The sequence below is a fragment of the Chelonoidis abingdonii genome, chromosome 2 (genome assembly GCF_003597395.2).
Source record: "Chelonoidis abingdonii isolate Lonesome George chromosome 2, CheloAbing_2.0, whole genome shotgun sequence".
NCBI lineage: Eukaryota > Metazoa > Chordata > Testudines > Testudinidae > Chelonoidis > Chelonoidis abingdonii.
This window is the reverse complement of record NC_133770.1, coordinates 297,971,418-297,997,344: the sequence shown is the minus strand read 5'-3', so window position 1 is coordinate 297,997,344 and position 25,927 is coordinate 297,971,418. Positions and strand designations below refer to the sequence as shown.

The window sequence follows — 25,927 nt, the reverse complement described above, 5'->3', positions numbered from 1 at the left end:
GGTGGAAGAGGATGGAAGAGGATAATGTAAGGGCCAGATCAGATGATAAACATTCACATAAAAAAGAATCTGACACATCAGAAAAGGGCAGACAAATAACCAGAGACAAGTTTTTAAAGTGCTTGTACACAAATGCTAGAAGTCTAAATAATAAGATGGGTGAACTAGAGTGCTGTGATAAAGGAGGATGAAGTTGATATAACGAGCATCAACAGAAGCCTGTGGACTGGAAGAGCGAATATGGACACAATCATTCCAGGTAAAATATACAAGGACAGAAACAGTCATGCAGGGGGAGTGGCAATCATATGTGAAGAAAATGTGAATCAAATGAAGTAAATAACGATGTGAGCCACATTGTTCTAGAATCCTGTGATAGAATCCTGCTCTATAAGAATATACATTCGGATAGGATCAGCCTAGGCGTGAACGCGGGGACACGTGATAGTTTGATGGAAATGCTAAGGTATGATATTAGAGAGACAGAATATTAAGTAATCGATGATGGATTGGTCACGTAGGCCATATTGAGAGTGAAGCGATTACTGGACGAAAAATGCAGAGATAAAATTCTGGCAATCTAGGAGTAATCTCGAATGAGAGGCTGGTAAGAGGTATATAACGGGACGTTGAATGACATAATTTAATAACATCAAATCTCCTGTGGGAAGTGACACTCAACAGGCCCAATACACGTGGCTTTAATTTCAAAAGGAACTATGCCAAAAATGAAGGGAGAATTATTAAACAGAAGTAAAGGTACAGGATAAAGTGAAAATCCGAAGTGCATAGGGCTTTTAAGACACCCATAATAGGGTGAACTCAAATGATACCAAATAATAAACACAGTAAAAAAAACTATAAAAAATGAACTGGGCAAAACATGTAAAGAAGAATGGAGATAAATAAGATCCTTTAAAAGTGAAGTCAAATCTAGACAAATAGAAAAGACATAAACACTGCAGTTAAGTGCAAATGCTATAAAAAAGCCAAAGAGGAGTTGAAGACGGCTACCAAAAACTTCAAAGGTACTAAAAAATGGCTTTTTAAGCCCATAAGAAGCAGAAGCCTGATAACCCATGCCTTGATGATCGAGATACAAGAAGTGAGCGCTGAAAGATGATTAAGTCATTGCAGAGAATTAAATGATTCTTTGCTCATCTCACGGCTCAGAGCCTTAGAGATTCCAAACTTGAGCCTTGGCTTTTTAGTGACAAATTGAGGAACTGTACAGCGAAGTGTCCTAGAGGAGGGGATTAATTGGATAAACTGCAAATTAAAAGTCGGACAGATGGCATCATGGAAAGTTTGATAGGCAAGAGTTTGAAAAACTCAATGTGAAGTGCAGAACTGTTAACAAGGTTGTACTGTCCTTAAAAGCTTCTGCCATTGCCTGGAAGTTACTATATGTAACGCATATATTAAGGAAGGGCTAGGTGATCCTGGCAATAGAGACAAGTAAGTCTACGAGTATATGGCAAATTTAGTCAAAATGAAGTTTAAAATAAAATTTCGAGACACATAGAAAAACAAAAACCTGTTGAGCAATAGTCAACATGGTTCCTGTAAAGAAATCATGTCTTACTAATCTATTAGAGTTTTTAAGGGTAACAAACATTGGACAAGGGGATCAGTGGACCTAGTACTTAGATTCCAGAAAGCTTTGACAAGGTCCCCACCAAAGCTTTCTTAAATTAAATTTCATGGGATAGGGGATAGAAAGGTCTTCTCATGATGATGAAGCTGTTAAAACCAGGAACAAAGGTAGTATGAATTATTCTCAACAATGGAGAGGGGTAATAGTGGTTTTCCCCAGGGTCTCTTGACCAATCCTCAATATTCATAAAATATCTGAGAACGGGGTAAAGTGACGTGGCACATCTGCACAGCCATATAAACTGTAGTAGGATAGTTAAGACCAAAAGCAGACTGTAGAAACTCAAAAGATCTTCAAAATAGACGATTGGCAACAAAAGCTGGATAAGTGTAAACCTAATGCCACATTGGGAAAAAAATAATCCAACATAGATAAATAAATGTAGCTAATTACTACAACGAGTCAGGAAAAAAATTGGGAGTCATCATAGGAATATTCTCGAAGATGTCCACACAGTGCTGAGAGGCGGTCAAAAAAGCAAAACAGGATGTTAGATTCATTGAAAAGGGGTAAGAATAAGACAGAATATTATTGCCTCTAAGATATCATGGTACCCACATCCGAAACTGTGTACAGATGTGGTTTCCTACTCAAAAAGATCATCTGGCCTAGAAGGTTCGAAAGGGCAATAAAATGATTAGGGTTTGAGAGAGTCCATATGAGGAAATTAAAGGATAGATCTCATGTGGAAAAGAAGAAGATAAGGCATAGATTAAGGTCTATAAAATGATGATGATGTGGAGAAAGTGATAAGGAAAAAGTTATTTACAATCCCATATCAAAAAACTAGGGGTCACAAATGAAATAATAGCGCGGTCTAAAAAATAAAGGAGTTTTTTCATGCAAGCAACACATCAACTTGTGGAATCTGCTGAGGAGGTTGTGAAGGTAGGACTGAAACAGCGTTTAAAAAAACTGAAAACTTCATGGAGGTAAGTCCATAAATGCTATTAGCCAAGTAAGATGGATATAAATGTGCCTGCTGTTTTCACGAAGATGTGAATAGAGAGAGAGATATCACTTGATATTGACTGTTAGCGTCCTCTGGGAGCCTGGAATTCACTATGTAGACAGGAATACTGGGCTAGTGACCTTTCGTCGACCCAGGTACAGTTCGCTTATAGGGTAGTTCAGGGAAATTTTTTTCACTACTCAAGTGATCTTCCCCAAGTCGGGTCAGTCTCCTGTGTCTGATCAAAGTTGGGAGTTGGGAACCCGGGCCACTCTCTACTCTGGTTTACCCAAGCCTGTGGATGCAGCGTCAGTAGTGCCTCCTGTACATGCTGCAGAACACTACAACTCCTGGCGTATATCCATGGCCTCCTCCAAACACATTGTTATCCTCACACAGACTTCATCTGGTCGTGATATACGCTATTAACTCCTTAGTCTCCAGCGACACTCACTTCACTCTTCCAGACTCTCTTGTCCAGCTCCTCACACGCACTTCCGCTCTCTGTCTCCCCCGCGGACTGGAGTGAGCGTCTTTTTAACCCAGTGCCTGATTTGCTGCTTGATGCTGCAGGGTATCTAATCACCTGCTGCCTATTGGCTCTAGCCAGTTCCTATTACTCTAGTGACCCTGCTCTGGTCACTCAGGGAACAGAAGACTACTCATCCAGTGACCAGTATATTTGCCCTCTACCAGACTCCTGTACCCCACTGGTCTGAGTCTGTCACAATATATATATATATATATAGTCTTTTGTCTGGCGAAAAAAATTTCCCTGGAACCTAACCCCATAAGAACATATATATATACACACAACATAAGTTTTAAACAAAGAATTTAATACTGTACACAGCAATGATGATTGTGAAGCTTGGTTGAGGTGGTGAAGTCGGAGGGAGGGATATTCCCAGGGAATGCCTTACTGCTAAATGATGAACTAGCATTCAGCTGAGCCCTCAAGGGTTAACACGTTGTTAACGTAGCATCACACCAGGGGTGAAAGTAACTTAAAGGACCTACCGGTATGGTACGCAGGGCTGGAGTCCTCAGCAGGGGGCGGGGCCTGAACTGGAAGGGGGCAGGGCTGCAACCGAAAAAGGCGGGCCTTTAAATCCCCGGGCCCTTTAAATTGAGATTTAAAGGGCCTGGGGCTTTGGCTGCAGTTACAGTGGCTGGGACCCCCGGGCCCTTTAAATCACTGCTGGAGCCCCATGGTAGCGGTAGCTGTGGCTGTGACTGGGAGCCCAGGGCTCTGGAGGTGATTAAAAGGGCCCGGGGCACTGGCCCCTGCCGCATAGGGAACTTAGCGGATTGGGGAGCTGATGGATGGGAGGCTGCCGCTCCACCCTGGTTCCAAACCCCCACCAGCTAGTTCCAATGGGCTGCTCTTTCTGCAAGCAGTGGGCAAAGCAGGCAGCTGCAAAACAACGTTATAAGGGAACATGGGACAATTTTAAATGAGCATGTTCTCTAATTGATCAGCGACATAACCAAACAACATTAACCGAGATGACTTTAAGTGAGGAATTACTGTACTTAATAATGGGCTCTTCAATCCAGCAGAGAATGCAATAACAGGATCCAACGGCTGGAAGCTGAAGCTGGACAATTCAGACTGGAAATAAGGCATAAATTTCTAACAGTGTGAGGGTCATTAACCACTGGAACAATTTACCAAGGATCATGGTCAAGTCTCCATCACTGGCAATTTTTATATCAAAATTTGCTGTTTCTCTAAAAGCTCTGCTCTAGTGATTATTTTGGGGGCAGTTCTCTGGCCTGTGTTTATAGGAGCTCAGCCTAGATGATTCAGGGCCCATTTTGCTGGCTTACAAACATTAAAAAGCAGTCCCTGCCCTGGAGAGTTTATAATCTAAAGTAAGACACAGTGTAATAAGTGGGTGAACACAAGTGGATGGGGGCTGGGTTAGGGTTACTGTGCTAGGAACACAGATTAGCCACGGAGCAATTGGACAGTTTCAAATCAATGTACCTATAAATATATCAGTGACCACTATTATACAGGAATGGCAATATACAAAAACCTGTAGGAGAGCACTTCAACCTCCCTGGCACACTATAGCAGACCTGAAGGTGGCTATCCTGCAGCAAAAAAACTTCAGGACCAGACTTCAAAGAGAAACTGCTGAGCTTCAGTTCATTTGCAAATTGGACACCATCAGCCGCAGGACGAAACAAGACTGTGAATGGGCTTGCCAATACAGAACCAGTTTCTCCTCCCTTGGTTTTCACAGCCTCTGCTGGTAGAAACGGGCCTCCCTCCCTGACTGAACTACCTCGTTATCTCTAGCTTGCTTGCTAGCATACTATATACCTGCCCCTGGAATTCCCCACTACCTGCGTCTGACGAAGTGGGTATTCACCCACGAAAAGCTCACGCTCCAAAACGTCTGTTAGTCTATAAGGTGCCACAGGATTCTCTGCTGCTTTTACAGATCCAGACTAACACGGCTACCCCTCTGATACTTGAGTAATTATCATGAGACTCATGAGAGTTGGCAATGCTGAGTTTCATAGAATCCAAGGCCCAAAAAGGACACTGTGACCCCTTCTACAACACAGGCAAGAGAACTCCCTGGAAAAAATTTCTAAGGATTATCTTTTAGAAAAACATCCAGCTTTGATTTAAAAACGTGGTCCCAGTGGTTAGTTCTCTTCACTGTTAAATATTTACACCTTATCTCCAGTACAATGAAAGCCTTTACAGGTAACACTTTATCTCTCAAATGCTTTAACTGTTTTTCCCCTGCCTTTTCTGTTTTTAATAAAAGGTTGAATAGATGTGAATGACGGTTGTTACAATCACAGCCAGCAGTGGTAGCTTGATGTGGACATTTCAATGGTGCCTTGTGGTGGCACCTTAAAAAACTGGCTGTAAGTAACTTGCCAAGAGTCACCCAGGAAATCTGTGATGGAGAAGACAATCAAACAATGGTCTTTCAAGTTTCAGACCAGCATTCTAGCCACTGGCTCCCACCAAAACCTGTATTTGCCTAGCCGAAGAAGAAGGACTGAGGAGGCAGCATCTACAAATAATGCATAATCCAAAGGGATAGCTGCAGAGACCAGACATGAAGATCAGTTATCTCTATGCTCTCTTGCCCTCCAGAGGACTTTCACTCATAGTCGCATTGCTTATGACCCTTGTTATATACAGGAAAGGGAGGCTAGTTGCAACCTTTCTGTTCTAACTGCTCTAATAAATGACTGCTTCTCTATTAATAGTCCGTGTGCGCCCATACGGGTTGTTTTTTTTTCTTCTTAAAGCCCCAGCTCCTGGAGTCATGAGATTATGTGAGAACTTCAGAATTCATTTATTTATTTTTTAAAATATTTTTAATTCATCCTGGTTGCAGAGACAAGCTCATGAGTTTAAAGCCACACTTATAATTTTGAGGGGCTTGATGTATGGTTTTGGATGCATGGGGTTCGCCATACAGATCATTTAGTCTCTGGAATTATAGGTCCAAATTCCAGCAGGGACAATTCAGACCTTCACCTTTCCCAGACAGATAAATGGTGTCCCAGGCACTTTACTGAGTGGAAATAGTTTGGATAAGACCTTAAAAAGCAGGTCAGATCTGCTCTGTATGAACATTAGAGATTTTAGCATACTTTTCATAAGAGAGGAAAGATATCTTTAGCCAGAATTTCCCATCTTTGGAGGGTACTTTGCACTGGTTGGTTCCTGCCTTCCACCTCAGTAGTGGCTGCATTTCATTGGTGGCTACATGGTTTAACAGTTGTTGCTGGTACTTTCACAAGAGTTTCTGTTCCAATACACTATTTGCACATGCCCATAATTTGCCAAAATTTTCAATTTGGGGGCTGAAATTTTCCATGGTGGCTGCCTGCTGAAAGGTCATTTTTTTTTGCAAAGTTTGGACAAAATCTCTTCAGTAGTTGTTGAATAATTTGGGGGGAAAAAACACTTTTCTTCATGTGAAAAAAAAAGTCTAATACTACCTTTATAGGACAGGATGGCAGCCAAAACAATTGTGGCTTGATACTTGCCATGGATGCTGTCTAGAAAGGACGAATGCTTTTGCTCCATTTTGATTTACCAAAGTTATGGAGAGCCATTTTCAAGGCTTTCTTTGCAATGAAAGGGGCTAGAAACATGCTAAATGAAACCTGAAGTCAGCCTTGGCATTTCTAGCAGCCCGTCCCCCCAAACCAGTGGCTGGAGCACAGCTATGGGCTTCAGCACAGATGATCAGCTGAGAGCTTATCTATAAATAAGGTCCTACCAAATTCACAGGCATGAAAAACGCACCATGGACTGGGAAATCTGGTCTCACCTGCATGAAATCTGATCTTGTGTGTGCTTTTACCTTATGCTATACTGATTTCACAGGGGAGACCAGCATTTGTCAAAAAAGGGGTCCTGACTCAAAAGGGAGTTGCAGGGGCTCACAAGATTATTTTAGGGGGTTGTGGTATTGCCAACCTTGTTTCTGTGCTGCCTTCAGAACTGGGTGGCTGGAGAGTGGCGGCTGTTGGCTGATCACCCAGCTCTGATGGCAGCACCCTGCCAGCAGCAGCGCAGAAGTAAGGGTGGATATACCATCCCATGCCATCCTTACTTCTGCACTGGTGCTGCTGCTGGCTCTGCCTTCAGAGCTGGGTTCCCGGCCAGCAGCTGCCGCTTTCCAGCTGCCCAGCTCTGAAGGCAGCGCTGCCACCAGCAGCAATGCAAAAGTAAGGGTAGCAGCACCGCAACCCCCCCTACAATAACCTTGTGACCACCCCCAACAACTCCTTTTAGAGTCACGACTCCTACAATTACAACACTGTGAAATTTCCTATTTAAATAGCTGAAATCATGAAATTTATTACTTTTAAAATCCTATGACCCTGAAATTGACCAAAATGGTCGGTGAATTTGGTAGGTACCTAGTTATAAACATCAGCTCATGTGAAAGCACCTCTCAACTTTGAGTCTCCACTGGCCAAGGACAACACCAGTGAGTGTTAATGAGGCTGTTAAGAATGCTGGAGACACAACACAGTTCATGGGAACACACATGGCTGTGGCATCCTACTTTCTATTTAAGCAAGAGACACCACACACCACAAACTGGAGGCCAATGTTAAGTGCATTGCCACTTGTTTATCCTGAAGTTGAACACTGGTTCTGAACAAGACCAGCAAATGCTCACTATCTTTCTGCAAGTAACTCAACTGACTGGCTAGAAGCATGTGGTGCAACAGTGAAAGACTCAACAGCTGAAAAAGTGAAGAACTCTCTCACCACATTCAAAAAATTTCCATACATGGCTGATGAATGCACCAATGCAAATGGAAATCAAGTATTAAGTCATTGTGTACATTATCTTGATGTCAGTGATAGGCCAGTAGATGCATTTCTAGATGGTCAAGTTATAGAAGACACATTGGCTGCATCTGTGACAACCCACATCTGAGAAGAGTTAAATGCTTGTCAATTGGACCCCAAACAGCTGGCTGCTTGTGCATTTGCTGGAGCTGCACACTTCTCTGGAAGACATGGTGGGGCACAAGCTTTGCTCAGAGAAAAGTGTAACCCTAATCTCTCCTATATGCACTGCAGAGCCCATCTACTCCAGCTAGCACTAGTACGAGCTGCAGACTCTTCAAAAGACATTAAAAAAGCTATAAATTTAACATCTTCCTTATGTTCTTTTTTCAGCAAGAGTCCAAAAAGACTGACTATCTTGGAAAATATAGAAGATACACTGGAACTGAAGTTCAAATTAGTCCAACCTGGGAAAAAACTCTGGCTTTCTTATGAGCGATGCTTGGCTGTTGTCTTAAAATTACTCCAGTCGTTGTTACTAGCTTTGGAAAGTATCTACCAAGACGGGATGGATCTAAGTAGTGAGGCTGGTGGATTAGTTTTGTCACTACGTTCAGAGAAGACTATTGCCGTTCTCTCTTTTGCAAGTCTACTGTTGAAACCACTTGGGTCATTACACAATGTTATTCAGGCATCTGCGACAACAGTAGTAGATCTTTGTCCAGCAAGAGAAGCTACATTTGGATCAATCAGAGAGCTATCCATTGAAAAAGTACTGGAAGAAACAAAGACTTCAGTCCAGAAGTTGACTAATGAAGGCATTTATATTCAGTCCTTAAGTGAAGAGGACAAGAAGTGTTTGTTAAGACAACTGAAAAAGTACACAGACTTGATTCTTAAAAATCTACAACAGCAACTTCTAGATTCTGCTCAACCTCTATGTAGCTTTTACAGATCCCTGTCCTACAAAACACCGACAGCTGAGTGGAGTGAGGCACTACCAGTACTTGTCTCAGTACTTGTGATTCAGACAGACCATCAAGCAAAACACCTGTCCCCACCCTCTCTCTTGATGCCTTCAATCAGCACAGGTTAAGTACAGTTCTACTGCCCTTTACTCATACAATAAGAACAACATTTCATTCCTACCCTCAACTCGCATTCAAGTGATTTGTAACCCAACCCCAGCCAAAATCTATCACTTGGGCAACACAGCTCTGCTTGCTGGTAGATTAGATGTGAATGTAAATACAATCTGGTCCTGAAGCCTTTCCCCCCAGCCCTAGCTCATCACTAGCTGTCAGGGAGAGCTCAGTGAGACTTTGCTTACAAATCATCATTTGAAATTATTAGGTTGGCCAACATCACCAAAATGAATGTGCTGACTGTCATAAAAAACAACAGCTGTATAAGGAAGCTAGTCTATGTTCAGACTTTTCAAATCTATTACACTTTTTCAGATACACATATTTTATCAGACACTTTATATGCTTTTAAAGTGTGTATTAATGTTTCAATTTCAATTCAAATGTCCAAACAATCACTAAATTGACATGTAACTAGTTCACAAAACTGGGGGGGAGGGAGAGGTGTTGGGGAAATTCAGGGGGGTGTACACTGGGTGTAGGAAAATCCCTGGGTCCTCCTCCCTCCAGACTGCAGCAGGGAAAGGAAACCAAACAAAATTACATTTCCTGCAGCACTGGATTCTGTTAAGACTCTGAGCTTCCTTGCCTCTGGCTGCTCTTGAACTAAAATAAAAACCTACATGAGCAAACTCCCCTGCCCATTCCATACCCTGCCAGGCCATCAATCTCCTATCTCCGCCCCTTTAACTCACAGTCTTTGCAGTGAGCTGCCTTAACCACCAAGTTCCTCATTTATAACCAGCTTCCCAAGAAGCAGCTGCCTGATCTGCCCAGGCTGTGACAGCAGGCCGAAGATGAAGGCTTTTCTTCTCACCCTGCTGGTGGCGGTTCTGTGTGTGGAGCAAGGTGAGATGCTGTTAATGATTCCTCTGTGCATGAGAGAGAGACAGGGAATCAGCTAGAAATGGCAGGGGCAGAGGGGGATTTTTGCAGCACCGCTGGCAAAGATTCTGCCTTTAAGTGGGAGCTGGCACTTCTGCAAACCTCCCTTTGCAGCCAGGCGCTTGGGAGTGTGAATCTATGGCTGGTGCGTTGGCTGTCTTTCCAGCACTAGCTTGTGTGGATGGAATAAAAATAGCTCAGTGCAGGCACAGCACAGCAAGTTATCTCCATTTGATAATGCTTAGGGGGATGCAGTGCTCTGGATGCAAGAGAGAGCACAGCTCTGTGGATCTGAGCTCCTTCCAACAGCAGCTGTCTTGAGAGGCCTAGAGGGGGCTAACGGGGGCTGACTAGCCCTAGAGACCTGTCCAGTCATCTCTTAAAGAAATCTTTTATAATGTTATCCTCTGAGACAGGCTCTTTCACTCAGAGCGATCGGTGCTTCTCAGCATTGCTTTCTTGCAACCATAATTTTTGCAAGTTCTTCTACTGTAATCAGCTAAAACCATAAGGATCTGATCATGATCCCCGATACAGTGGAGTAAATCAGGAGTAACAGCACTAAATTCAGATAAGCTTGCGCAGTGGAACATTGGCACAAATGAGATCAGACTCAGGCCCTGCGTTCTTACAACGCTACAGTGGAATCCCAGTAATATTGGAGGGCGAGGGGGAGATCAGAGCAGTAGGTTCCGGTTGGAAGAGCCACGGATTGATTCTTAATGGAGGATAATTTTACTCCTCCAGCTCTTCCTGAGCTCATCTGCTTTTAAAAAAAAAAATAAGGAGGTCTGAGGCAGTTTGATACTTGGTTTGGAACAGGTGTTTGTGGAACAGGCTTTTATTTGTTTATTTATTTGCCACTAAACCTAGGAAGAACAGGCTCGGTTATTAACCAATGAATGTTCCCCACTTATAATCTCCCAGATGCTGTTGTATTTTTGATTGTTTATACAAATGTATTAACGCCCCCCCTTACTCTTTATTCACATTAAGGTACATAAATAAATCACCCCAAGACCTGCAGCAGGTGCCAGGATAAACTGCAGCCTGAGCCCAAGGAAACTGACCAGCTCCAGCCACCTGGATTTCTTATTCTGTGGGGTCCATAGTGAGAAACAAGAAGTTGGTTTCTTGCTGCACTTAAGATGATCTTAGCTGCCCGCTCTACATACTCACTCTGGATCCCACACTGCAAAAATCTGCTGGCCCATGTGCCTGGACAGTAGACGCCCTTCGCTAGGCAAATGGGGTTATTGCAGGTAGCTTTCTCCCTAGAGCAGCAGGAATATTCCTTTTGCCATGCAAGGAGCCTCTCCTGAGAACTCCTTTTGCTTTAGCTGCCTATTCACTAACCTGCCTTGAAGACATAACGTGGAGTTTAAGTGCCAAGTATTCAGCCGTTGGTATTTGAACTTTATCTCATCAGGACAGGTTGGGGCTGGAGGTTGATTCCATCATCCATACATGCCTCATTCACACATCTAAACTAATAAGATTACAGCAGGGTTTGCAAAAATGAAGGTTGGAGGAAGCTTTACAAAATGGAGTGAGCGTTTTAAAATGGGGTTTGAATTACAATATGGCAAAGAGTGAACAGAAGTTACAATGTAAGCAAGTGTAGTGAATGGTGAACAGAAGTTACATTAATAAAGTGAACAATTACAAACAATTTTATTTATCAGTTCTACAAGGGGAGAGCCCAGAGCTGGGGCGGCAGGGTGTGTGGGGTGGGGGAGAGCCCAGGACTGGGGTGGGGGGCAGCAAACATTTTGTTTGCTTGGGTCGGAAAAAAACCTAGAGCCGGCCCTGCGCCAGGCAAATGGGGTTATTGCAGGTAGGTGGTAGCTGTGTCCCCAGAGCAACAGGAATATTCCTTTTACTATGCAAGGATCCTCTCCCCAGGAACTCCCTTTGCTTTAGCTGGCTACTCACTAACCCACCTTAAGACATAACATGGAGTTTAAGTGCCAAGTACTGGGTGGTTGAAGGAGAGCAGTGGCTGCGTGGAGAACACAGACAGAGCTGGCATGGGCAGTAATGGTTTGATGCAAAGCCCAGTGATGTCAGCGGGAGTCTTTCCACTGAGCGCATTGGGCCTTGGGTCGGGGTGTGAGAGCCTTGGCCAAGCTCTGCTCTTTGCAAGGTCAGATTCCACATGTCTTATCTAAGGCATTTCCTAAGGGCTGTGTTGTATCTCTCAAGTTCTTCAGCATCTCTAGTAGCTGAGCACCAAAAGCTTCTTCCCCTGGCAAATTGTTCCATTATCTGCTTGGTGGCAATTGGTTTTTGCTCTTGTATTGCTTAGGTTCTTTGTTCTGTAGTTTCAATCACAGCCTCCTGAAATAATTCCTCCCTCTTCATTACATTTTCTATTTGTAGACATTTTTCATGAGCCTGTTGTTTCTGTTTTTTCTCTGTAATGTACTCGTTAGCACTGGCATTTGACTTCGTGCCGTGTGACATTTTGATGAAAAAACTAGAGTGATAGAACATTAGCCTGGCACACATTGACTACGGCCACGTCTACCCTAGTGCACTTACAGCGGCAGAGCTGTACCGATGCAGCTGCACCTCTATAAGATCTCTCGTGTGGCTGCTGTACGCTGACCGGATAGAGCTCTGCCCGTGACAGAATTAAACCACCCCTAGTGAGTGGTTGTAGCTGTGTTGGCGGGTGAGCGACATAGCTCTGTCCACACTAGCAGTTAGGTCAGTGTAACTTATGTCACTCAGGCATACTCACTCTCTTAGCCAGTGTCACAGAATCATAGAAATGTTGGGCTGAATGAGACCTCAAGTGGTCATCAAGTCCAGTCCCCTACGCTGAGGCAGGACCATGTAAACCTAGACCATCCCTGACAGGTGTTTGTCCAACTTGTTCTTACAAACCTCCAATGACTGGGATTCCACCACCTCCCTTGGAAGCCTCACAGTTCAGGTTTTCTAAACCTTTTATCATTTTTGTTGGACTTTCTCCAATTTGTCCACTTCTTTGAGTGCCCAGAATTGGACACAGAACTCCAGCTGAGGCCTCCCCAGCATGGGCAGAGAGTTATATGGGCCTGTGGTGCCCGGGCTCCAGCAATATTCAGGGCCCGGGGGCCCGGCTCCACCAGTGTTTGGGGCCTGGTCTCTCCCCTGGCCCCTTGCACCACACCCAAGTGTCTCCCAGCCCCCACTTGCTGCCCCCGCCTGCTTTCCCTGGGCCCTAGAGCCTCCCTGCCTCTCCCCTGCTGCTCAGCATCAACTGCCACTGCAGGGTCCTAGCACCCCTAATCCCCACTAGTGCCAGGGCAGGCTGGCCCTGCCCCTGCCCTTCCTCCTCCGACTCTTCCCTTTTCCAGTGGGACCCTCCACCAGCACAAGGGGGCCCTCCCGCCTGCAGTCACTGCTCCTACCCCACGCTGGGCAAGGGGCAGCCCCACCCACCACCCCCAGTGAGGCTACAGTGAGGGGCAGCAGCAGGGGAGTGTGTTATCGGGTGGGGGAAGGGAGGTCCTTCCCCCAGAGCTTGCTGCTGCCGGCAGGGAAAGGGTTGCAGGGAGTCCTCCTCTCTGGCCCAGCCCTGGGGCAGCCTGCCGGCACCCCAAACTCCTCATCCCTGGCCTCGCCCCACCCAGAAACCTGCGCCCCCCAGCCAGAACCCTCACTCCTCACCCCAACCCTCTTTCTGAAACCCTCCCATACCCCAAAACCCTCATCCCCTGCCCCACCCCACAGCCCTCACCCCTCACCTCAACCTGCTGCCTGAGCCCCTCCCACACCCCAAACCCCTCATCCCTGGCCCCACCCACGAGCCCGCACCCCCCAGCCAGAGCCCTCACCCCAACCCTCTTCCTGAGCCCCTCGCACATCCCAAACCCCTCATCCCCAGCCCCACCCCACAGCCCTCACTGCTCAGCTCAACCTGCTGCCTGAGCCCCTCCCACACCCCAAACCCCTCATACCGGCCCCACCTGAGAGCCCTCACATTTTTAAATTATTTTTAAAGATATATATCGGCTTACAAGGCAGGTGGGGGAGGGGGGCGGGACTTGGACCTGTTCTGGGCACCACCAAAAATTATACAAACCTGCCACCCCTGCTCACCAGTGTTAAACAGAACAGGACAATTTCCTCCTCTGTCTTACATTCAAGACTTCTGTTACTACACTCGAGAATGATATTAGCCTTTTTTTAAACTGCATCACATTGTTGACTCATATTCAATGTGTGATCCACTATAACCCTCAGATCCTTTCCAGCAATGCTACCACTTAGCCAGTTGTTCCCTGTTTTGTAGCTGTTCATTTGATTTTTCCTTCCAAACTGTAGTACTTTGCACTTAACTTCCTTGAATTTCACTTTGTGGATTTCAGACCAATTTTCAAATTTGTCAAGGTCATTTTGAATTCTAAACCTGCCCTCCAAAGTGCTTGTAACCCCTCCCAGCTTGGCATTGTCTGCATCATCATTTGGGGTGGTGGGATAGCTCAGTGGTTTGAGTATTGGTCTGCTAAGCCTAGGGTTATAAGTTTGATCCTTGTGGGGCCACTTAGGGATCTGGGGCAAAATCAGTACTTGGTCCTGCTAGTGAAGGCAGGGGGCTGGACTCAATGACCTTTCAAGGTCCCTTCCCATTCTAGGAGTTAAGTATATCTCCTATTATTAAATGTAATAAGCATACTCAGTACTGGCCTCTGCAGGACCCCACAGGATTCACCTTCCCAGTTTGACACTGAACAGTGTTTCAGTCAGTTGTGTACTCACCTTATAGTAATTTAATTTAGAACACCTGTCTTTACTTTGCTTATGAGAATGTCATATAGGACTGTGTCAAAATCAAGCTATATCACACCTACTGCTTTCCCCCTGTCCACTAGGCTAGTTGTCAAAGAAGGAAATGAGGTGGGTTTGGGATGATGGTTTCTTGAGAAGTCCATGCTTATTTTTTCTTATAACCCTATTATCCTGTCTGTAACATTATGGCTTTGGAAAGGAACATGCTGAGAACTTATTTACAAATTGGTGTCAGAGGGTGTTGGGGGAACTTTTTTTTCAGAGGCATAAATAGCAGTTGAATGCCCAGCTGCCATTTCTGCCTTTGAAAAATTCCTCCTCTGTGTTTTGGGTCCAATCCTGAAGTCCTTATTCAGTCGATGTGCAGGGAAATCTATCACTGGCTTCAGTGAGAATTTAGCCTGAAATAGCAGCTGAGAATATCAGGATATACTACACTTTGATACTCATTAGCAGCAGGGGACAGGGATAGGGATTAGAATAATAGAATCATAGAAGATTAGGGTTGGAAGGGACCTCAGGAGGTCATCTAGTCCAACCTCCTGCTCAAAGACGATCAATCGCCAACTAAATCATCCCAGACAGGGCTTTGTCAAGCCAGGCCTTAAAAACCTCTAAGGATGGAGATTCCACTACCTCCTTCAGTAACCCATTCTAGTGATTCACCACCCTCCTAGTGAAATAGTGTTTCCTAATATCCAACCTAGACCTCCCCCACTGCAACTTGAGACCATTACTCCTTGTTCTGTCATCTGCAACCACTGAGAACAGACAAGATCCATCCTCTTTGGAACCCCCTTTCAGGTAGTTGAAAGCTACTATCAAATCCCCCCTCACTCTTCTCTTCTGCAGATTAAATAACCCCAGTTCCCTCAACCTCTGCTCGTAAGTCATGTGCCCTAGCCCCCTAATCACGTTCGTTGCTCTCCACTGGATTCTCTCCAATTTGTCCACATCCCCTGTGTAGTGGAGGGACCAAAACTGGACGCAATACTTCAGTTGTGTCGTCACCAGTGCTGAATAGTGGGGAATAATCACTTCCCTCGATCTACTGGCAATGATCCTACTTATACAGTCCATTATGATGTTGGCCTTCTTGGCAACAAAGGCCCATTGTAAACCAGGAACAAATAACATATTTCTGCAAGCCTCTAACATGAGAGTGTTTTCCTTTTGCAGCTCACTCGCTGGTCTGCTTCACCTGTAAGGATGCGTCCTCCAACTGGGATTGTCTGGCATCAACTACATGTCAAAGTGATGAAAACTACTGTGTGACCACGTATTTTGGTGCAGGAATTGGTAAGTTTGGGCATGAGCTGCTTATTGTCTTTCCATAGCGCTTTCCCAGATGACATCCTACCCGAGCTCCAGATCCCTGGATTTTCCTTCCTCCTTCTGCTGGAATGATGGGACATCGCTGATGTGGAATTGGGAAATCGCTCCTTGAAACTGAATGTCAGGAGAACTTTTCTGGGACGCGCTAAGTGGGCGGGAGCCCCTGTGCTCGTTAGTGAGGTTTGCAAATGAGTGAATGACTGATATGAGGGCAGTGCAGGCAATGTCAGGCTTCCTGTACGCCAATGGAGGGGCTCCATAGCTACCCCTTCAGTGTTGGCTGAAGTCCTGAAATGAGGTTTTTTTATAGCCCAGTACTGCAGCCGCTCCCCAGCCATGCAATGGTTTAAGCACCAAACATCTCACATGCTGGTGCAAGGTTCCATTATCTGCATGTGCAAGTGAGAGAATTTGCACATTCCAATCCCAGTGCCTGGCTGGTTGTGCATGCACAGAAGGAGGCCGGGTTGAAGCCTTTTTGGATATATTGGTGTCTGCTGCTTAATGAGCTTTGCTGTGACCCTAAAGCTCTGAGGCTCAAGAGCAGGAGACAGGACTAGTCACCTCTGTGCTGCATCCCTGCAGCTCTCACTGAACTCCCAAAGCCCTGTCCCAGCATGCAGTGGGCAGAGTGTGACAATCTGGAATGGATTCTCAGGGTTCTTTGACTGTTCTCAAATCCTGGCCAGGAATCTGAAGGGGATATTCCCAGATGGTTACAAACAGGTTTGTAACTGCTAGGAAGAGACTAGTGCTGTTTTCAGAGTATATAATAGCAGTAGTGATTTAAATCACTGGGCAATGACTGGCAGAGCTAAGGCTCTGAAGCCATTAACTGCTGAGAAATGGCCTCCTCACCTGAGGATTGCTTAGCTACATCAGTGCAATTATCTCCTTTGCAGAGCTAAGGAGCTCCTGTCCGAACTCTGGGAATCTTTTAATCTTGAGTCTCTTTCTCTTGTTTGTTTTTCCGGTTCAGGCGGACGTTCTGGGCAGAGCATCTCCAAGGGATGTGCTTCAGTTTGCCCCAGTGGTGGGATAAACATAGGAATAGCAGCCGCCTCTGTTTCCTGCTGCAGTTCTTTCTTGTGCAATACCAGCGGGGCCACCAGTGTGAAAGTCAGCTACTCCGTGCTGGCCATGGCGATCTTGGCCAGCTTCATCTATTTCAGGGCGGGACTGTGATTGGGCCAGGACAAAGAACTTGATGCCCTGAAGAACCTGCTCAGGCTTCTCCAACAAGACACCAACCCCTCTTCTGTGCAAAGCTATACTGGGATTACCGATGGTGCCCTTTCTTCCAAACTCTCTCTAAGATCCCATTAGATAATACCTGCTCTCTTGCTGTTCACAAGGAAATCCCGCTGCTGTCACTGGGTGCCCCTCTGAGCAGATCTGGATTGCTGCTCGCATGGTTTTGTGCGCAGGAGGCCTGGGAAGCTCAGTTGAACAGTGCAGCCCCACCGGGTAGATGCCCGCTTGCGCTCTTAACCCTTCAGGAAATGGTGGATAATATTGGCAGAGCATCTGCTTTTATACCCGGAGTCCCAGTTGATGGGGTTGATTTAAAAAAAAGGTCAGGGCTCACCAGGAAATGTTTATCCCAAACCACCTCCAAAGTGGAATACTTAAACACCCTTGCCTCTTGCTACAGCAGAGGCATTTCCCATCCACGTCATGCTAGGGATCAGCGCCAGACTGACTGCTGGGAAGGCATGATCCAAAACCAAACCTCAGATATATTCACCCCCGGTTGTCTGTTTTCTTTATTCTGCTCCTTGGCTGACTTTTCTTATGTAAAATGAATGCAGTGCTCACATTGTGAGCATCACACCTGAATAAACACCTTCCTGTTCTTGCCTGAGCCCAGATGTATTGTGTGTCTGTTTGCTTGCTGGAAAAACAGGGTGTGTGAGGTGCCCTTAACTGAAAGCTCAACTCATGGGTGCAGCACAACTGCTCCTTGGGACAGCTGCTTTGTGGTTCTCATAGGTGCCATCTCTCTTCTCACTTTTCATCCTAACACAGATCTTTACCTCCCATGGCTGCCCCCATCCGCCCTCCACTACCGACACTGAGGAATGAACACTTGAGTTGATTATTCACTTACTCTTCCCAGCTGTGGTAGCTGTAACTAGTCCCACAGACCAGATGCTGCCTTGTATCGTTTTACTCCCTAAAAGCTCTTTCGGATTCAGTCCGTATGATTGAGGCTGAACAGGGTGAAGCATGAGTCTAGTCTACCACAAATGTGTCGATGGGACTGGAACAAACACTATGGGAGCAAAACCACTGTGGGGTCAGTCTGTACGTTAGATATTAGCATCTCTCCAATTCCTGCCTTCCATCGTCAGTGAGTGGTGATAGAAAACCCTGAGGCTATATTTAAAAACTGCCTTAATGAGCAAACTCCTTTACCCCCTTGTTGTCATTCCAGAACGCCCCCATGCGGGCAGGTGTGGTGTTGCAGGCCAGTCCTTACTTTGTTTTCCCCTCACCCAGGGTAGTGGCAAGTCCAAACAGCCTGTTAAATGCTAAAGGGCACCCCCTAGTGGAGGGTGTCATTTATTAACAGAAAAGCCCCGGCAGAAAATCTACAAAACATTCACCCCAACATCCCGGCAGGTGACAAGTTCATCTTAGCCAATGTCCCCCAGCTGAGTCCCATATTCCCCTCTTCCCCTGGGGTTCCCTTGGTGCCACTCTCTGCTCTGAGGTTGTGCCTCTTGCCCCTGCTGGACTAACATCCTCCTCTGGAGCCAGGGGGTTGGGGAAGTCCATCTGCTGTGACCCTTCTCCAAGGAAAGCAGGTGATCCAGGTGAGGCCAGGCTTCCAGCCAGTGTCTGGGTGACCACCGGCTGAGACCAGGTCCCTTTGGGTGCTTCAGACTGCAGTCCTCTATCTACGAGGTGCCCATCTCCTGAGCTCCTCTGAGAGGCTCACTGTCCCAATGGGTTCCCCAGAGAGCCATGCTCAGTCCCCTGGCTCAGGTTTCTCCTGTGAGCTGCCCTCCGCTCCACACGAGCCTCCCATCTCCCATTGGAGCTGCCCTCTAACTGCGCATGGGTAACCTTTATTAATCCTGATGAAGTGGGTATTCACTTACGAAAGCTCATGCTCCAATACATCTTTTAGTCTTTAAGGTGCCACAGGACTCTGTTGCTTTTTACAGATCCAGACTAACACGGCTACCCCTCTGATACTTTATTAATCAGCCACCCGGGGCAGCCAATCATCCCCTGGTGGGGCCTCTATCAGACAGTCAGGAGCAGACTGGGCCCTGGTTCCCCATAAAGAGCAGCTAACCCCATGACACATTTTGATCCAATTCCCCTTGCATCTTACAATGTAGCAGGCCTGATCCTTCCTCGAATGAATCAGGGTCTTCAGGATCGGGCCCTGGGTAGGAAAGGAACAAGGAAGAGATAAATGGAGGCTGGTATCAGGCAGTTTGTGCACTGCTGTCATTTCAGACTTTGGGGTTTCTGGAAGTTGGCCACTAAGGCATCCCCAGAATATAGGTCATCCCTTTGGTTGCATGGTCCCACCCCCGCCCATGTGATCCTGTTGCGGCTGCTGTGACCTCACATGCACAAGGCATGCAAGATCATGCTGCATGGAGGACACCATTTTGCAGGGGGCACCACTCCTTCTCCGTTGGCGTTGTTGCCGGCACAAAGTGCCCGAGGCCAAGCAACAGCGATTTGTTGCCCGGTGTACTTCGTGCTAATAAACACACCAGGGTGGAGAAGCAAACAAAGTTTATTTGAGATTTTAAAGCAGTGCAGGGAGACTGATGCCTTAAATTAAGCACACTTAAAACAAGCAGGTTTTTTTTTTTATACTCAAGTTGTTTACTGCAAAACCTGCTGACTAGCTTATTTTTTGTTTTTGTTTTTACCTGCAGCTTTTTTTTATTTAATTTTTTTTTTTTGCTGCTGAGACATGTATTCTGTATCTAACAGTGGCCTTGAGTTCACTTTAGCCTAGCTTCAGTGTATTACAGCAGAGAACTGGCTGTTACAACAGAAAACTAACTAACTGCTAACACTACATTTTGCAGCTATTAGTACATTAGGTTACACTAGGTTATACAAAGTGTTTAATATGGAGGCACAATGGTTTATTGAGGCCTGAGCAGGAGGGTTTTATTGGCACTTGTGATTTTTTACCCTTTAGAGTTACCTAGGGTTATGCCTAGTGACACCAGCAACTCCCTCTTTTGAGAAGACTCAACAAACTTTTGGCTGAGTTTCTTTATACTTTGAGGACAAAAAGCGATTAAGCTTTAGGGAGCTGGAGTGCTTTACAACAAGCAAGCAGGAGGAGAGGAAGGATACACAACACCGCACCAGTGAGCAGGAGGTGAACAATGCCTTTTTTTAGTTTTTTTAGGTTGGGTAACCAGCTCCAGAGGGAATCAGAAATAGTGGGTTGGGTTTTTTGGGGCCTTTTAATGTTTCAAAGCTTGTTTGGCTGACAGGATGTGCTTATTATTATTTTTTGTGTTTTTTGGGATATACATATAGCATTTATTTTTTGTAAGGGCGCATACCCCGCCCTGTGAAGCCACACTTCTGCCTAGGAAGAGTCGAACTATGCTTTTATGATTACAGACCAGATGGTATTTTTGATGTGTTTGTAAGGGCAGTGGGCCAAGTCTGGTACTTAAGATTATTTTGAATGGCCATTAGCTGGTTATTTAGGACATTTTGAATTTCTAAATATACTAGATATTATTGCAATGCCTTTTTAGCTTTAGTTATATCTAATACTATTTTTTTGGTGTAGTACTATCATATACTTGCTATTTAAAATTTAATTAGAGAGAGCTATACATGCTGAAGGATTTATCCAGAACACAGGGCGCAGCCTGTAGAATAAATTTTAAAATTTAATTAATACTATATTTTTAAGCATGGGTCCAACAAATGTTTTTTTGCCAGAGTATAATTTTTTGTTTTTTTTTACCAGGGTTCGTTTTTAATGGTTTTTTTAGTTAGGAATTTTTGGACTTCGGCAATTAGTGGAGTGAGTGTTTTTTGTTTTTGTTTTTAAAACAGTTGTGGTTTAGCACTCTGCAGGGGAGAGGTTACCAGCACAATACTCTGTAATGGTTTTGCTTTTTTTAGAAAAATTTAAAAGCATAGTATATTTGTCAGTGGAGAAGGGAGAGGTTACTAGCACTTTACCTTGTACTTTTTTCCTGCTGTCCAGAAGGCACAGTGGAGCTAGAAGGAGAAATAGGCTAAGCATTAGTAGGAGAATTTTTTTGATGTGGAGGGGTTTTTTTTTGCAGTGAGAATTATGGGTACAGGCAGTTAGTTTTTGGCACTTTACAGCGGTGTTGGTAGTCAGCAGGGCTTAATAAGGGCCTTTTTAGCATGGAGCCAAAGCATTTTTTTGTTGGTGGACCTTTACATTAATTTAGTTTTTTGGTTTTAAGGAGTGGCAGGGCTGCTAGGGTCTTTGGGTAGCACTTTTTTATTTGTAAGAAAAGATACCTAGCACATTTTATTAGTGCCTGGCAGTGTTTTGCAAACCTTATAGCTGCGTGGCCAAATTTAAGCCCTTTTGGGGGGGGGTTATTAGCCAAGTTTTAACTGTGAGCAGTGTTCTTGAATGGAGTTAAGTGTTTTATTTATAGCCTGAGCTTGCTAGCTATTTTTTTTATAGCCAGCTGGGGCCGAAAGCAGTTGTTGTTTTTTTGTACTAAGCATAGTCTGCGTTGATTTTTGATCTTGAACGCAGAGCAACTTTCTTTTTATCCCTGGGCCAAGATGAATTTCAAATTAACCCGTTCCTCTTCTTAATAGACAAATTTGCTCACACTGTGTCAGGGCTTTTTGGTGATTTAAATGCTCCTCTTAGATGTATGATCTTATCTAGATTGACGTACCTTCTAGTGGGCATTGTTTAGATGGATTTTCAGGCGTGTAAATATTCCAATTCTCTAAATACCTGCAGGTTGTTGAACCATAATGTACGTACATGTAATATGCTGGGGTACTCTTAGGGGGTGAGATGGAATATGGAATATTAGACTGTCCACTCATTTTCCTACACATGAAGTCGCCTGCGCCGTAGCTGCTTATAACTAAGATTTTCCTAAGGTACTTCACACAGGAGCAAACGGATGGCTACGACCCTCCTACACCCCTTCAGCAAAGAGGTCGACTGTCTCTGTGTAGAGCGCCGTTCTTGATGTGATCCGAGTTGAGATATAGACTGTCATCCCACCGTGAAAGAAAGGAAGGGAAATGGTACAAAACACCTCCTAGACCCATCTTCCTCACCGGACAAATCCAGCAGCCGAGTTCAGCACCATGGTGGACTCTGAGAAGATCAACGTAGTATCCGGGCTTGCGTTAGAGTGATCTGGATACGAGCTTTTTGTCTTCAAGGTGGTGCTCTGTGGGATCTTCGTAACAGATCATCACACTCCCCATATTCTGATCAGAATCTTGCTTTTAGCATACACAGGAGAGAGAGTGCACTAGGACATAGGTTCTCTCCCTTTCTAGAGGTCGCCTCCTTTGTCCCTAGAAGCTATATCCTCATCCTGTTTTGATATTCTTGCACTCCATAGATCAATGGGGTGAAGAACAGGAACAGAATGTTCCTCCCCCGGTGCAGCTCTGGCATATGGTGGGGATTTTACAAAGCCTCTCCATTACACAGCTTTCAGAAGCCTACCGGTTCCTTGACAAAAGGAAGTATTGAGGATGGTATTATATTAATAATCTCTACGTGGCGATCTGTCCTGACTCTAGTATCTTATAGGCCAGTCTAGCTGACAGTAACTCTTTAATTTATCTATAGTCTCGATTCGAAGCAAAAACATCCTTATCCAATTCACTCAGAATGCATATCTAAGGGAGTTATTCACTAACTCTGCGCCCCATTAACATTGCCGCTTGACCCATTAAGTAATAACATCATAGTTATAACTCTGATTTGAACCATAAGCTTAATGGAATTACGATCTCAGGGCGTTCCCCGACCTCGGCAAAAGTTCACCACTGACTGTATCCTACTGTATCAAGGGGATTTCTTCACCGTTGCTTGGGACCGGGTCCAACCAGTCAGCCACTACAACTGCTTTCCCAACTTACTCAAAGCGTGTTGCACGTTGTGCCTCCCGTGTCGGTTCGAACTGGCTCTGCTCAGGCCTCTGTCAGGCGTGCCGGTGGGTACTTCGTGGGTCGGTACGACACTATTCGTTGACACAGTGAGCATCTGGGCAAGGCTAATTGTTAGCCTAGACACACTAGGGACACAAAGATACTGTGCCAGCCAGATCCCCGAGCGCAAAACAACAGCGTGTTTGTTCATGTACTCCGCTCATAACACACCAGAGCGGAGAAGCAAACAAAGTTTATTAAGATTTTAAGCGGTGCAAGAGACTATGCTAAATAAGCACATTAAAACAAGCGGTTTTTTTGTATACCAAGTTGTTTTACTGATAAACGGCTGACTAGCTTATTTTTGTTTTTCGTTTTTTGTTTTTTTTAGCTGGAGCATTTTTATTAATTTTTATTTTTTTTTGCTGCTGAGACATGTATTTTTTTTAACAGTGGCGCTTGGTTTATTTGCTAGCTTAGTGTAATTCAGCAGAAAGACTGGCGTTACAAAGAAAACTAACTGTACACTACAATTTGCAGCTATTAGTAATATGTTACACGGTTATACAAAGTGTTGTGATGGGCAAGGCAGACGGTACAAGTAATACTGAGAAAAATATTTAGCCCCTAGGCTAGAACAAATCCCTGGTACCTCTTGTAACAATTGGTAGTGCGTCAGGTTAATTCGAGGCAAACTTGGAGCCAATAAGGTCTTCTGAAGGCAGTAGAGATATACTTAATTAAGAACACTGCAGACAATAAGGCGGCAATCGGCACTGGGGTAAAAAGGACTCATGCAGTCAGTGAGGGATCCAGCGAGAAGGAGCAGTGTGTGAGGCTGGGAGCAAGAGAAGAGCTTGGAGACGAGGAGAAGGTCATGTATCGCGAGGATGAGGAGAACGAAGCGTATCAGACCAGGAGTCGAGTCTGTGGAGAGCATAACGAAGGTGTTTGGAAGGAGCCATGGGAATAGCCAGGAGGTGTGTAGTTTTGCAGCTTTACAGGAGGCCTATAGAACTACGATCACAGGCCTTGGCTGAACACGGGAGTGAGGCGGCCGTTCCCAAAACTCCCAATTCCTTAATCAGACCACAGGGAGCTGACCAGACTGTGGGTTCGCAGCAAAAAGGAAAATCACTGGTGAACAATCCCCAATAGCGCAGGACCACCAAGGAATAAATTTGAACGGAACTGGTGTAAGGAATGTTAGATTGGATTGGTGTCCACGCAGCGGAAAAAAAAAAAAAAGAGGTGATGTTAAAAAAAAGAATGAGAGGTTTATTTTTTTTTTGACACAAATGGGGATGAGTAGTGCAGGCACTGATAAAGCCTAGGCAGCAGAGGCTACTGTCCGCAGCGCAGCCAGACAGGAGGCAGGCGGCGTACAAGATACTAATCGCCCTGCTTGATGAGCCAGGCTTCTCAAACTCAGTAGTGTGCGGAAACTGGGAACCAGGTAAAGACCTTAAGAACGAACCGTGGCATGTATGGGACACGCATCATACGGGTCACATGGCTGCAGTAAATGGTGGGAGTGATGTAGAGGCTACTTCTGCCTGGAGGACCCCTAGAGAGCCGGCTAGATCATGGTTGCATCCGTATGCCCATCATTCCTGTGTGGGAGCCCAAAGGCCATACCATGATCTTGCCTGAAGAGTGCAAGATCTACCCGCAGACTGAAAGCGGAGATCCGGCCAAGTTTGCTGCTGTAACCAAACTGCATAAGGGCCCAGCGTGATCACGATGGACAGTACTGAGACACGCCAGTCCACTGATAGACCTCATACATCTTGCACGACTGTGTTGCACAGGTCCGGTCCGGAAAATACTAGAGAGTTTCTGTCCATCGACGATACATGGGGCACTGCCACCAGATCTCGAATGGGTAGTCAGATCCCACGATCCGTCCACCATATGAATGAGATATCAGCTGGTAACAAGACGCATGACAGCGACAGGTGAATTGACCGACTACCAAGAGAAGCCCCTCTAGCAAACACCCACCCCACCCTGCGTGAGTGGACAGCCAGAAACCTGGGGAGTCCTAGGTGGAAGGAAGAGGGGGCCGAAACACCAGCGGAGACCCAGAAGGGAAGAGATTGGCCTGAGTGGCGGAACCTGGAGACTAAACCCCTACCAATACGATAGGGGAATGATTAAGGACAATATAAGATGTATGCATGTGGGGAGCAGGGACACATTGCATACAGCTGGTCCCAGCGGAGGAGCCTATGCAATGCACTATGCGGATTGGCAATCCCATGCTCCGTATTCCACCTTTGCGCAGAGTCGGCTATTAGCCCTCGCTGATATACACACAGCCCAGATGAAGATAAATGGAGTAGAGACTACCAGTGTTTGTGGAACTACGGGATGCTATCACACTTACTATCGGGTATAGCTTAAAAAAGTAGCAGCCGTACAAGCCAAAGTAGCATGTAACATGCGTGCATGGGGCTGATCATTACTCACCACCATCCGTGGAGCAGAGTCAGGGGAACCCCATTGAGGGGAAGTGGGGTAGTTCTAAAAGCTCCATATCTGTAGTCGTGGAGGATAAAGGGTTGATAATTTAACTCACGTCCATGAAGTTGGGGGAGATGGGGCGCTGATTGTAGACAATTCATCAGTTATTGGGGTGTAAGCAGCCGCTAATGTTAGAGTTATCTCAGGATTATCTCCAGCTGAAAGGCTGGAAGACAAAAAGGAAGGAAGGCCGTGAATGGCCTTGGGACCGGATTCCTGAC

General features: G+C 45.4%; 1 protein-coding gene and 1 long non-coding RNA gene across 5 annotated transcripts in view; one reads left to right on the top strand and one right to left on the bottom strand.

Annotated features, from left to right (window-relative positions):
* Positions 1-25,927, top strand: part of LOC116815144 (lymphocyte antigen 6E-like) — a 67,128-nt gene that overhangs the window by 1,382 nt on the left and 39,819 nt on the right. The window contains exons 1-3 of one of the 4 annotated variants that reach the window (XM_032763235.2): positions 9,748-9,902; positions 15,900-16,019; positions 17,035-17,919. In XM_032763235.2, coding sequence (XP_032619126.1) covers positions 9,851-9,902; positions 15,900-16,019; positions 17,035-17,240 — 378 coding nt within the window. In that variant the 5' untranslated portion in view covers positions 9,748-9,850 and the 3' untranslated portion in view covers positions 17,241-17,919. Of the gene's footprint in view, positions 1-9,733; positions 9,903-15,899; positions 16,020-17,034; positions 17,920-25,927 lie in introns of those variants that run through there. The other 3 variants (XM_032763234.2, XM_075063297.1, XM_075063296.1) reach the window with 3 other exon arrangements.
* Positions 17,998-25,927, bottom strand: part of LOC116815145 (uncharacterized) — a 51,389-nt gene continuing 43,459 nt past the window's right edge. The window contains exon 3 of the long non-coding RNA XR_012655403.1: positions 17,998-19,127. This is a non-coding gene — a long non-coding RNA (uncharacterized LOC116815145). The remainder of the gene's footprint in view (positions 19,128-25,927) is intronic.